Here is a 14,282-nt window from a genome sequence, read left to right on the forward strand (position 1 = left end):
GCTGTATGTGTCTGTACTCTTTGTGTGTAATATATAGTGTGTAACATCTGCATGTTTATACAGTATGTGTGTATGGATTCATGGCCTGATGAAGGTATGATGACAGGCTCCATGAGTAACCTTCATATTTTGAATATGTTAAATCAATCTAGTGCATGTGTGTGTGTTTTTGGACTTCTTAATTAGGACCAAATGTCTTCACAAAGATCGAAAGATGAGGAAAATCCTTCAAAGTGAGGACATTTTGCCAGTCCTCAATACTGTAACGGGATAGTTTACAGTTAGGGCTTGAGCTCATGGTTAAGGTTAGATATAGTATTAGGTTTAGGTTGGGATAAGAATTAAGGTTAGGCATGTAGTGGTGAGGGTGAAAGTTTAGGGTTAGGGAGTGAACGTAGTCAATGGAAGGTCCTCACAAGTATAGTAATACCAACGCGTGCGTGTTTCAGATTCCGACCACACCAGAACGCTGACCCTAGCCGCCCTCGGGTGGCGGCGCTCATCGACACCCTGATCTCCTTCAAGAACAACGACTTGGGAGCGTGGATACGGGGCGGTGACATCGTCATCCAGAACTCAGGGTGAGGCGGCTCACAGGCTGTGATGTCATCAGTGTGAGACCAGCAGCCAGCTCATAGCTTCTTCCAGACAACTGGGGGCTGGGAAGTGTCTGACTTGGAAGGAGAGGCTCAGAGCGGACTGTGTCATCACAAAAACCTGAACTGGGGTGTTGACAATTTACGCTGGGTATGTGATGTAGCCCCACCTCAGACTCCTGTGATGACACCGTCCGCTCCTCAGGGCAGAAACATCCTTATTTTTAGATGTAATTAATGCACCTCTATACACTGTTATCATTTGACTGAAATTGCCCTCTCAGATCATAAGATAAGATAGCACTTTATTGATCCCCTTGGGGAAATTCAGGTGCTACAGCAGCAATTGGCGGAACAATGCCAAGGAAGTCAAGTACAGGAAGGTAATAATAGAAAAGGGGTAATAAAATAAAATAAAGGTAATGCACATAATATAAAACTATAGAGACAGTGCAAATAAATGCAAATAATAAATGCAGATTTGGATAAGTCCATGGATATATTCCAGAGGTACGTAATATCCGTGTGCAACATAGTCAAGATAGTCAATTAAGTAATTATCTGATCATCATTATGAGAACAACAGCTAATTTATACACCGATATCAAGACTGTCAATAACGGGTCCCTGATTGGCATTGGTTACTTCATTACTTGATGACTCCACTCTATGCGATAGGTGCTTTCTTCACTTTTTATTCTTCACAAAACCAAGGTTAGTGAGGAAGAAAAACTGGCAGTCACTCAGTGGGGGATAATAGCGAAATACTCTCTACTTCTCTCACCCCTTTGTTGCCTGGACAGGCTCAAAATCTTTCAATAACAGACATTTTGTGAAACTAACACATTCAAATTTTGTTTTTTCTCTGAACAGCTTTGCAGACAATGGAGTGGGATTGTCCTTTGCCAGGTGTGTACTCATCTAAATCACTGTGTTTATGGCACCCTCATGATTTTATTCAGACGTGCTTGCCTTCCTCCTCTCCCTGCCAGAAGAACTTGCCAAGAACCACCTATGATTGATAGATACTGGGCATGTAGCAGACGCTTTAAATTTACTGTGTGGCCACAAACGTCTCTCTCTTGCATAATACAGCGGCATGCCCACTTCTCTCCTCTCCTTGCTTCCCTAAATGAAAAAGCATAACCGATAAAAATGCATGACTATGTTTTGTACTATATGTCTGTGTAAGGCTTTTCTGTGGCCATGAATTCCTCCCTCTTTCACTTCCTCTCTCCAACTGTATTTGTATGGTATTTGTGTTTTTTTAAATAGATATATCCATCTTTTATCTCCCATGTTTCTCCCCTCAACTCCTCTCCTTCAGTGATGGCAGCTACCCAAAGGACGAAGGCTCCAGCCAGGAGGTGACCCAGTCTCTGTTTGTGGGTGAAAGCCGGAACAGAGGGACCAACGGAGGCCAGAATAAATACTGGGGCCTGGGAGGGGCTGATGGGAAGATGAGGACACTACCTAAAAACAGGTGAGAGGGCGCGAAGGGAGGGAGGGATGAGATAAGAAAGGGAGGGAATATGGAGAGAATGATAAGACCTGTGAGGAGTTGACGGCAAGATGTGGATGTTTCTTAAGAACGGGATGTGGGAGGGCGAGGGGAAAGAGACAGGCAGAACGAGACAAAGTAAATAATTCAGTAGGCGAGATGCGGCGAGGCAGACGGGTCGTCAGATGGACAGAGGATCACTGACAGAACTGACAGAGGGTGCAACAGCTGGTCTTACATTTGTGACAGGAAGTTCTGTTTTGACTGACTTCCTTCAAGTGGTATTTTAGACGTTTTGTGAAAAAAAAATTGGTGATAACACGTGCGTGGCTTCATGGAAAGGGATTACTCAAATAGAACTTGTTGATGACTGAAGCGTGAGTGTTTCTGCTTTTTCTTTTTTCTCTTTTTCTCTTTTTTTTTGATTTTAGGCTTTTGAGACACACAACTTGCATTGATTTCAACTGGATATTACTATTTTTCTGCTTTGTTTCTATTATTTCCAACTTCTTGTGTTTTTGATCACCTTGTTAAGGGAACATCTTGTAAATTCAATATCAAAATGAAGGCCTCACTTACAGTGCTCTCACTGATACGTAAACTACATAAGGAGTTAGACAGGGTTTAACACACCATCAGCCTGAAATACACATTTACAGTTAGTCAGTCTCACACTACTAGTAGCACACTGACAGTGCCTGAAAATGGACTTCCATTACCAGGCAATTTATATTTATTTATACCCTCTATGTGATGCCATGTAGTGCTGAGTGGACCTTTCTAATCAGAGTGGAGTTTTGAGCTTCATGTCCCCTCAGGGCCTCCTTAGTGAGCTGCCTCTCTCTCTGTCTCTCCCTCTCTCTCTCCCTCTCTCTCTCTCTCTCGCTCTCTCTCTCACTCTTGCTTTCTCTCTCTTGCTCTCTCTCTCGCTCTCTCATCCTCTCGCTCTCTCTAACTCTCTCGCTCTTGCTCTCTCTCACGCTCTCTCGCTCTCTCTCATCCTGTCTCTCTCTCTCTCTCTCTTGCTCTCTCTCTCTCTCTCTCTCTCTCTCTCTCTCACTCTCTCTCGCTGTCTGTCTCTCATCCTCTCTCTCTCTCTCTCTCTCTCTCTCTCTCTCTCTGGAGACTGTTATACAAGAGAAGAGCAACGTAAACAAGGGGCTGGCAAATTGCTGCCTGCTCTAGTTTCAACAACAATGGCCCTTGTCTGTTTGTGCCCACTGTCACCGCTGTGTACAGCTTTACAACCGTTTTACAGGCTTCTTGACCGCACCGTGACTTCTGGCTCTGTCTGTTTGTCTGTCGTCATCGTGGTTACTTCACTGTTCCTAGAGAGAAAATTATTCCACTAAAATGGATTAGGCAATATGATTCTTTAATTGAGGTACAAGTCCAAGAAGTTCTCATTAATAGTAATTACATAAGAGTGTCATGTCATGTTTATTTGTGTAGCTCACATCACAACGCCCGCTTTATGAAAACAATAAATGAAAACAACAACTTTAGACCAACTGAGGACAAGGAAAAACTCCCACGAAAACCTCATCAGGAAAAATAAATGGAGTGTGACATACTGGAACATTTTCCTCCAGCACGGAGTGTAGATATAATTAAAATATCCATGAGCATCAATCATATTAACTTCTGTCCATCTGTCCATCTCCTGAAGTGAAGTTTTGGTTTTCTAATGTGTAGATTTCACCATTATTGTCATTTGTATAACACACTGTTGATGAAAGAATAGGCATGAATACACTAAGCCACCTTTTTGTCTTTACGGATTAACTGATATTCAGATATGATATTCAGATGGTTCTTTGAATATTTTAGTGCCTTGGAATCCATCCTTGTTCATATCATGTCTGACATTTCTATGACTACAATGTCGAATGTCTTTTCTAATCGTGGATTCATCCCTCTCCCTCTCCCCTCCAGGACGTTCCCAATCCGAGGTTTCCAGATCTACGACGGTCCGGTGCGGTTGACTCGCAGTACGTTCCGTGGATTCGTCCCCACGGCGGAGCGTTTTACCAGCGCAGTGGGATTCAACCTGAAGAACACCTGGCAGCTCACCCCACGCAACAACTTATCCCAGCTCAACTTTCACTCCACTGTTAGTATATAAACCAAGATTTCCTAAGACTTGAAGTGCATTGTGAGGCATCATAAGCACATTATTCAGTTAAATGTGTTGGAAATGTCTAATATTATAAATACATAAGAAAATTGACATGCATTATAATGCATGAATCTGGTATTGCTGTTATGAGATTGTGGCTAGCCGCACAGTTCCCCTAGAAAGCAGTCTGCCCCTAGGGTTTTGGACATTGTGCATATTATAGCATTTTATATCATGTTTTGATTACAATATGCTCATAATGTGCTTATAATGGCTGATGAACAACATTTCAAGTAAAATATGACCCTAGTTTTTCTTATTTCCTACTCTCATTTTTCAAAGTCATTCCTAACTTGGTTTGTTTCACCATATGTCTTGAATTCATGTGATATTTTATGATAAATAATCCCATGTGGCTCATATGGTCTTGTTTTCAATCTTGTATTTTGGTCAGGTCTCTTTTTCTTCTCCTCTCCTCCTCTTTCTCCGTCTCTTATTACTCGCTTGTGCTTCCTCACTTCTCCTCAGAATCAGTGCCGTTAAGAATAAGCTCGACCACTGCTTGCGTTGACAGGTTTACTTGATTTTTTTCAGTCTTTCTTTACCTTCTCTCTCTGTCTCTCCGTCTCATTCCCTCTCTTTCTGTCTACTCTCTTGCTGCACTGGGTCTGTTTCCTCTTTGGCGGTTTGCTCCTATTTGTTCTTTACCCCCCCCCCTCCCCATGGCCTGGATCACAGCTCGCTCAACAAGAGTTACTGAGTTGGCACTTATTGGAAACAGTGGTTAAGAGAGGAGGAGAAAAATGAGACCCCATGCAGAGTCAGGGCTCTAGCTGAAGGAACCCATTGTAAAGCACTGGTGCCCTCTAGTGATGGTAGAAGTAACAGCATGGTTTGCTGTGTTTTCTCTGGTTGGTGAGGTGTTTACATTCTCAGTGAATGAAGCTCCTCTGTGAAAAGCCAGTCATCAGAGCACTGCTTTGCCTCATTCCAGTGCTTTTTAAATCTTGTGTCATAAATTGAAATAACGGGCTGAATGTGGCTAGAAGGAGATAGCTTATCATGGTTGGAACTCATGTAATAGCAAGGTTACCTTGCCAAAAGATAATCAGTGGGCAACTAGCAACAGTGTTGGAGGCAACATGCCCAAACAAACATTTACCAGAGGTGGCACTTTCCTGTTCAGCAAAGAAATAATATACCGGACTGATAAAGCATAATTAAAGTTGCATGATGGGCTTCACAACTAACCTTGCAAATGCCATCCTCAGGTGGGTCTGAGGGCGTTCTTTGGCCGGCCGGGCCAGTGGTTTGAGGAGAACGACCTGGACGGTGATAAGAACTCAATCTTCCATGACGTGGATGGGTCGGTGACGGGCTACAGAGACACTTACGTCGTCAGAGCAGACAACTACCTGATCCAACATCCTGGCTGTGCCAACGGTTCCCAGTGGAACGGAGTGATCTGCAGCGGCCGCTACTCTCAGGTACGCGGGGGAATGGCATGAAAGGTGTCTGCACATCCTGAAAAACTCTTAAAATGTGTCCAATTATCTAAATTCAAGGTATTGAATAGTTACATATAGCATTTTAAGTTTTAAATTCACTTTTAGAAGTCTTGTAGTCAGGATATTTGCACACCTTTGCAGATGCTAAGGGAGAAGAGCAAAGCTAAATAGAAAGGAGTGTGCAGTGTGCATGGAGTCTCTCCTTTCTTAAAAATTGATGTACTGCTTTTCCAATGAGAAGTCAGCCTAATTTTAAAACCTCTTAAATTCCTAACTATATATTTTCTAAATTTGAATACAGTTAAATTAACTTTCCCCAATTTATAGTGAATAATTATAGTGAATAATTTCACTACCTGCTACAACGTCATGGTCATCAAGAGCAAATTCAGTTCAGACCTGTATTCTAATAGGTGTATAGTGGATTTCATTTTCATGCTTTTTCAATCGTGAAATTGGTCTTATATTTTATTCTATTCATTCTAACTGCATTAAACAGGTCTTACATTGAACGTAGTGAAACTTGCGGACACCCAGCGTGAACCTAGTGATCAGACTCTGTTTGATAGATTCATTGTACAGGATTGTACAGGATTTTTTATTGTTTACTTTTTTATATAATTTATTTATTTAACCTCTCTACTCTTGCATTACTCTTCTTCCTTGTCACCCTGTCATCCTCATGTCACCTTCATGCACACCTCCCTCATCACCTTACTCTCATCCCACTTTCTCTCGTCCGCCTCTCTCTCCTCCACCTGTTGTTCCCATGTTCCCCATCTCATGCACCCCTCCTCCTCCACCTAATCCTGCCGTACACTCTCCTCCAGGTGTACATCCAGACCCAGGGAGCTCCCAGCCTCAGTCTGTCCATCAGCAGAGACGAATACCCCAACGCTCCTCTGGTGCTGAGGGGCATCAACAGCCAGGGGGCGCCGTCGCAGCAGTACCAGCCCATCCTGATGATGAGCAAGAGCTACACGCTGCACTGGAACGGACCGGCACCCAGAGAGGTCGTCCTCTCCCTCATCAACTTCAACAAGTGAGTAGACAGAAACGGTGCTGTAGTCGTGGAATTTCTGGAATATCATGGAATTTTGAAGGGGTATTCCAGACTGGGTAGATCAGGGAATTTGGTCAATTCTCTGGGGAAGTCAGGGAATATTTACAAATGGTTCACTTTACAGGAATATGCCGGAATGTATTTTACAATTTGCTTCACACGCTCATTGCATTAGATGTTGGTTTTCCACTGTTTTTATACATTATATGGCCACTTTTCCACAGCAAGCCAAACTGTAGTGGAAAACTGGCTCTTTACCCCATTAGAACTCTTTCTGAGCTGAAAAACAACATTAACAAACCAGGAAGGAATACAGTTTTCAGGTCATGGAAATGTGCCAACTAGTTATGGAAAGTCATGGAGGGAACGCTGTGTGATGCATTTGTCTTTCCTCTATTTTCTTCTGTCCCCTTCCTCTGTCCCCTTCCTCTGTGTGTCTGTGTGTGTGTGTGTGTGTGTGTGTGTGCGCGTGTGTGTGGGCTGTGCACGTGCACTGTTGCCTTATGCATTTGCTTTCAGCCTCCATTTCATGCTTTGAGGTAATCTCACAACAAATGAAAATTACAGCTGATTTGAATAGTTGCTAGTTAAATAACAAGCGTGAATTTGCAATAGCTGCGACCACGTACGCGCATGCATACACACGTGGGGAAATTTTTGTGGACCAACCAACCGACCGACCGACAGAGCGAGCTATAGAGCTATTTAGCTGCTGGTCGCAGCTAAAAAAGGCTTACCTCTGTCTTTTTCTCTCTCTCTCTCTCTCTCAGAGGTGACTGGGTGCTGGTTGGACTCTGTTACCCATCAGACACCACGTTTCAGATCATGGCCGACATCAACGATCGTCAGAGCAACAGCTTTGACGACATCACGGACTACGGTACTGTGCCGTCCCTGGCGGAGCTGGAGAAGAGACCGATGGAGAGGAAGTACTTCTTTGACCGCAGCGTCGGGTGAGAGAAGAGAACGAGTTGGAGTCCACCTGTCTGGTTTTCCCCTCTTTCCCTCTGTCCCATCCTCTTAGTCTTTTTTACCCCTTTCACACACACACATGACCTAGGAATATTACAGTATGCCTTGCAAAAGCAGGCATGTTTACATGCTGTGTTCAACATGGCGGACAACATGATACTCCAGACACAGCGTGACACGGGTTGAGCGCTGAACTTTCACAGCAAGCAGAGCAGAGTTTGACCCGGCTCTTGACCCTGATTTGCGGGATCGACCGATCAGGATCGACCCTTTCACACTGAGGGTCGAGCTGTGTATTTCCTGGGTCACCAGTCCGGTGTGAAACGGGCATAAGGCTTTCTTTCCATAAATTTCCGTCCTTCTTTCCTCTTTTGTCGCTCTTTGGCTACCCTCTTTCTTTCTGTGTATTAATCTCTCTGCCTCCTTCCTGACCTTCCTCTGTTCCTCCCATCTCATCCAGCTTATTATGGCTCTACCTTCGGGCCAGACACGGTCGTGACGGCCACAGCTACTGCTCAGTGAAAGGCTGTGAGAGAGTGAAGGTTATGGCCACCACATCCTCCAGACAGACGTGTAATTGTACAGCCAAGGCCTACCCCAAGTATGCCAAGACCCCCTCAGCGGCGGTCCCTATGCCAGCTCTCAACACTCAGCCCTGCAAAGGCTGCGGTGCCAAACAGGTTTGTGTATTGCTACATTAAGCTGCTCGTTTCATTAAATTTGAATGTGTTCGGCTGATAACGCAGCGTGAGGAAAGCCACTGCTGTTGATCAGTGTAAACATTGGTTATTTCTAAAGTGGTGTTGAGGTCCTTTTTGTCCCCCTGTGTGTTTGTGTCTCAGCTGGTGATCTCCAGTGAGCCGTGGACCTCCTACCTCCAGACACAAATCAAGTCCCTCAGCACCAAGGAACAGCAGAGTGGAGACAACAGCTCCTTTATCACTGTGAGTACAGCAGGGCTCAAGAAAAACAACCTCCTAATCTTTTCCTCTCATATGGCTGGACCTTGTGGATTGCAATCTGTATGTTTCATTTACAGAGTTAATGGCTTTGCATTAAGCCTGATATCTTTAGGACACATACATTACATGCTTTCACCTGTCTGTCTGTGTTTCCATGTCGTCTGCCAGGTGAATGAGGTGAACATGGCCTTCTCCCAGCCTGGGTATTTCCTGGTCTCTGTGGATTCCTGCTCTGGGAAAGTCACCAAGAAAACCTCCTTTGCCAAGATGGACGCCAAGATGGAACAGTATCTAAAAGCTGGAATACCAAAGAGGTGAAGCCAGGGAAGAGGAAGATACCAATTATTTAGTTTTTTCATCAAATCAGCTTTTGGGATTTTAGTGGCTGTACAACATCACAGGATAGCAGAGTTTTGTGCATTGTTTCTTAATTGATTGAATTTGTCGCCTGGATAGGTCAATCATGCTCATGGCAACACGAGGTCGGCCAGAAGGCCTGGTTGGTGTAGCGCCATATCTGGTCCCCTTTGGTATGGCTAAGCCTGCTGACCTGCACAGAAAAGGTTAGTGTCACGCTCCAAAAATCTCTCTCTCTCTCTCTCTCTCTAACGCTAACCCCCATTCCTCACACACATCCCTTGGCATTTTCGATGTGTGTAGCAACTGAATCTTAACCTGGAAAACCTCCTCTGATCATCGTGCAGCTGTGCAACAAAAGACTTAAGCACCTTTTATGGATTTTACAAGGAGTTACTGGATCTTTCGTCACATACTTATTTGTCTCTTCACAATGATAGTATCTCTCTCTCTGTTTCTCTCTCTCTCTCTCTGTGGTTTAGTTACTGTAGGTCAGGGTGAATTATCTTTTTCTCTTACACTCTTATCGCTCCCTCTCTCTCACCTTAGAGAGTCTGGCACTCTGGGGGTTCCAGGGTGGTTCCTCGCCCCCTCCGTGGGTCTTCCTCCAGGCCGGGCAGGGGGATGAGGTCCTGGGGCTGCAGGAGCGCTACTTGCCCTTGGGTTTGGAGGCTTACGGCTGCCCGCCGGCTGGAGCCCAAACACGCAAAGACCTGGAGCTGCTCAGAACAGCCACGGGACTCCAGTGACCAATGTGAACTACACAACTTAACTACCCAAAACACACTTGCACACAGATACACATACACATACAACCAGCTGATGAATGTGAACTGCTGAACTTTTAATTTATTAACAATGGCAAAGATGTTTACCGATTTGAAGTGGAGAGGGGGTATTTTATTATGAGCGGGGTGAGTATTTTTGTGATTTTGTTTGTGTGTGTGTGTATGTGTAAGTATGCCTTGGGGAGGACCGTCGAGTCAATGCACTTTCCTTTTAAACACACAACTTGCCTTATCAGCCAAAGTGATCGTACGGAGCATTGCAATAACTTTATTACATTTATCATGGTCAACAAAGAGAAACAACACCAAACAACCTTTACATCTACCCTACTGAGCTTCCTATTTATTATTTACTAAATGAAAACTGAGAATGAATTGGATTGAATCTGAAAATGGAACAGAATGCATTAGATACACCGAGGCCAGAAGGAAATTATGAAAGCAAATGGCAGTGTGCCTGAAAATGAGACCATGTTCGATTAGAACTGAAAATGAAACAAGATAGATTAGATATGCTCAGGTCAAGGGGAAATTATGAAAATAAATGTCAATGCGTCTGAAAATTAAACAGCAATATTAGACCAAAAATGAACACGTGGAGACTTTAGCGATACAGGGCCAGTGGGTTAAGTGTGTTTGCTGTCAAGAATATTTATTCTAAAACACCAAAATATTAAGTAACTAACTCATAACAAGCCATATTCATGTTAAGCTTTAAATGGTTACGTAGACATACTATAGTTTTGCAGTGACTTGAATTTCAAACATATCTGGCTCTCTTGGTCGACCTGCTTTGTCTAGCTTTCCAATACCCAGAAATGCCATTAAAATATTAATTTCTCTCTTTCCAATATTGTAACTATCCCCCTTTCCTCACACACATCCCTTGGCATTTTCGATGTGTGTAGCAACTGAATCTTAAACTGGAAAACCTCCTCTGATCATCGTGCAGCTGTGCAACAAAAGACTTAAGCACCTTTTATGGATTCCTACAAGGAGTTACTGGATCTTTCGTCACATATTTATATTTGTCTCTTCACAATGATGGTATCCCCAGTGCTAGCCGCATGGGCAGCACAGATAGTTTTTGATTTTTTTTCTTCTTTTTATTTTCTCTTTCCTCAAACAGAATTGAATGTTTGTTTACCTTTCATCTGCCTCATTCATGATCTTTTGGTGTGCATCATTGCCAAAACGAAGTGTTAAGATACAATACAGGGTGCTTGTGTTGGAGGTGGCACCCGGACTTTACAGTAGTGAGCAGGAAACACATACAGATCATATACCAGCTGTAGGGCATAAGGCTTTATACTGAGACTTATATAAACTTTTAAAAGGTGATTGGTTGTGAGCAGGGCTCCCCCACTGAGCAATGATAAGTACCTATCTGTGACTGTGTGTGTGCGTGCATGTGTGTGTGTGTGTGTGCATGTGTGTGTGTGACTGTGCGTGTGTATTGTATGCATGTCTGTGTGATTGCATGATTGACTGTGTGAGGTAGAGAGCGATCCTCTGGAGGACAATACCTTGTTGCCTTTTAACCACTCTACTGTTGTAAAAAGAGCAAAAGAACATTAGAAAACTGTTTCCATAAATTGCCTTTCGTTCACTTGATGCTTTGAAGATGCACAACCGGAGAGTTCTTAATCTTTTCAATTTGAAGTGAGCTTTGTAAATATGGTGTTGTTTGATGTCATAACTCAATATGGAAATGTAATGGAAATGTCAAACAGGTTGTTTGTCGATAATGTGTGTATTTACTGTGTTTGTGAGAAAGGTTGTCTTTTTTTGTCAGTTGAGTCATTTGCAAGAATTTCTTAAGTCAATTCTTTCATCATGAAAACTCAATGTTTCTTATTGCCAAGTTGCCAAGTCAATAAACATTTATGCTTTGTGATAAAACCATATTTCATCATTTGCTTCTTATTACTTCATTAGATTTTTGGTATTACAGTAGCATAAATGTTATGGATTAGAACTTGCAAGTGGATGTCAGTAGCTAGTAGAGAATAGCCTCGCTTGAATTTGATTAATGCAAATGATTAATGGATGAAATTATGTACACATACAGTATATTTGCCATTTGCTTCAGTTATACAACCCCATCACTTGGGGGCAGCCTAGTATCTTTCAGGGAGTCCTGCCTTCAACTGTGAAATGCGCTTTAGCACAAATCTCAACATTTTCAACATATGTCAGATACTGGTATGAAATGGGTTGGAAAATTAAACCGGTACAGTAAAAATCTTTGAAGTGATTAGAGGGAGAAAGAGAGTGGTGGGATTTCAGAGTCTGTGTAAGACGGTGTGTAATCTCCCAAGAAAAATGAAATAAACATTGCCTTTTTCCCCCCAGCCAAGCCAGCTGTTAGCACGCCGACAAGATCCCCACCAAACTGTAGCCTTGAAACAATTAACATTTTATTTCACCATATCAGTAGCTAACATGGTAAGTGGACAGGGACGTATTGTAAAGTCACTGAGCAGATATATTTCATTTTAATGAGCCTCTGGAGACGCCGATAACATCTTCAGTCAAAGATGTAAAGATGGCAATTATAAAATGATGGAGCAGAGGGGAGGTATTCACTACAAGTTAATTATGGATGAGGGACATTGCTTAAGTTACAGGGCTAAAGGAAAAGCTTCCAGTAAGAAATTAAGTATGAGAGGAGTTCATTATCCACGAGGGGCAATTTATCATCAGTTGAGGCTTAAAACAAACACGCAGGAAGACGTACGCACTGCAGGTAAACGGATGCAAAAAGGTTTATAGATTCAGGGGGTCTGGCTCATAAATATCATGGACAGTAAACAGACAAACACTGCTGCTCATATACTGGTGCAGAACCCATCTTTTCTGTGTGTGTGTGTGTGTGGGGGGGGGGGGGGGGGTGTAGTGTAGTGTGTGTGCATGTCTGCGAGGCCCTTGAAAAGAAAAGAATATTAAAAAAAAAAAATGTCATGGTCCAAAAAAATATGCTACAGTCATTACAGACTACAGTCGACCATATGGCTCAGACTGTGGATTTGCTCGTCCCTAAGTGTCTCTCTTCCACCAAGAAGACAGAGTGCTCCCACCCACTTCTCACCGCTCTGGAAACGAGAGTTGACAGATTGGTGTGACACGATTCACCGGCGCGACGCTGCAGATGAGGACAGCAGCTTCACCCGGGCATCTGCCATAAGGGGGAAGCCGGTGCTGAGATTACAACTGCTTCTCTCTCTTTGTCCCTCCCCATCGATTCTCTCTGCAGAACAGTATACTTCAGGTCGACCTGGACACATTAAAGCTGCCTTGGATGCTTTTACATTCGTCATTGATCTGCTGTGACTATAGGCAGCGAGTATAATACACAATCTCATGAGATCTGCCGAGCCCACAACATGTTTCAAAAGCATTTAGATGGGCTGACATTTGTATCTTTCTTCTTTTTTTTTAATAGCCTTTGAATATTCTGTTCCTGTGTCACGTGGATGGACTGTGAGAGTTCTTTATGGTTCAGTTTCAATTATGTAATGCGCAGGCTTTTGAACTGTGCAAATACAATTAGAGAAATGCCATGGCTAAAAATATGACACTGTAGAAATGTGTGTGCTGCAGTGTGGGCGGTAGCCTTTAGCGGTACATATTGTTTTTTTTAGAAGGGTATAGCAACACACAATCCACATTGTTGCCCTTCAGTAGCTACTATATATCTTTTCATATGTTTTTTTCTTTCTTTTTCACACTAACAGGAAACCTTCTGGATTCTTTTCCCCTTATTCCTGACCTTTCTTCTGACTGGGAGGTTGGATGAAAAAGAGGAGCGAGACGGCAACAAGAGAACGTGTGAGAAAAGAGAAACTAGAGACAAAACATGAGCATCTATTGAGAGGAAGCCTTAGCCCTTGCCCACACCTGAGCACATCTACCATCTATTCCTATCTATATCCATAACACCCAGGCAAATCGATATGCAACAGAGACCCAAGCAATATACAGCAAAAAGTGATATGAGCACTGTGGCCTATTGGAAGGAATTACTACTACGTTTACTCCAGTGATGAATGCCCACCTTAAATTAATGGATTAGTGGCATGTGTGTGTGTAGAAATTAAATATGTGCAAGTCACTGAATGTTCCTCTTTCATGTATTAGTCTTAGCAGTTTGCCTAGTCCAGCCAAGAGCTTTATAGCTCAACAGACATCAGCTCGCTACATTCAAGGTGAGTTTATCCGGATTCACTCACCACACAGTATAATCTTTAATTCCGCCATTCAGTGGTTTCAGCGGTTCCAGTGGATTCCCTGCTGATGCACGGTGATGGTGGTCCTGAATAATTAAACAATTCTGACAGCCATGCAGGGGTCCGTTACCATGACAACCCTTCTCCCGGTGTCCTGACTGCCCTGAGGAGTAACGTAAATCTCCTG

The 14,282-nt window shown here is 43.2% G+C and overlaps 1 protein-coding gene across 1 annotated transcript in view; it reads left to right on the forward strand.

Annotated features, from left to right (window-relative positions):
• cemip2 (cell migration inducing hyaluronidase 2) overlaps positions 1-11,750 on the forward strand; it is a 35,066-nt gene extending 23,316 nt beyond the window's left edge. Inside the window, exons 13-24 of the mRNA XM_071923725.2 lie at positions 450-581; positions 1,470-1,505; positions 1,924-2,079; positions 4,033-4,210; positions 5,488-5,703; positions 6,555-6,766; positions 7,558-7,740; positions 8,220-8,439; positions 8,602-8,703; positions 8,890-9,035; positions 9,178-9,284; positions 9,628-11,750. Coding sequence (XP_071779826.2) covers positions 450-581; positions 1,470-1,505; positions 1,924-2,079; positions 4,033-4,210; positions 5,488-5,703; positions 6,555-6,766; positions 7,558-7,740; positions 8,220-8,439; positions 8,602-8,703; positions 8,890-9,035; positions 9,178-9,284; positions 9,628-9,827 — 1,888 coding nt within the window. The 3' untranslated portion in view covers positions 9,828-11,750. The remainder of the gene's footprint in view (positions 1-449; positions 582-1,469; positions 1,506-1,923; positions 2,080-4,032; positions 4,211-5,487; positions 5,704-6,554; positions 6,767-7,557; positions 7,741-8,219; positions 8,440-8,601; positions 8,704-8,889; positions 9,036-9,177; positions 9,285-9,627) is intronic.
• Positions 11,751-14,282: the final 2,532 nt, after the last annotated feature.

Source organism: Centroberyx gerrardi, chromosome 8, assembly GCF_048128805.1.
Source record: "Centroberyx gerrardi isolate f3 chromosome 8, fCenGer3.hap1.cur.20231027, whole genome shotgun sequence".
In the NCBI taxonomy this organism is placed as follows: Eukaryota; Metazoa; Chordata; class Actinopteri; order Beryciformes; family Berycidae; genus Centroberyx; species Centroberyx gerrardi.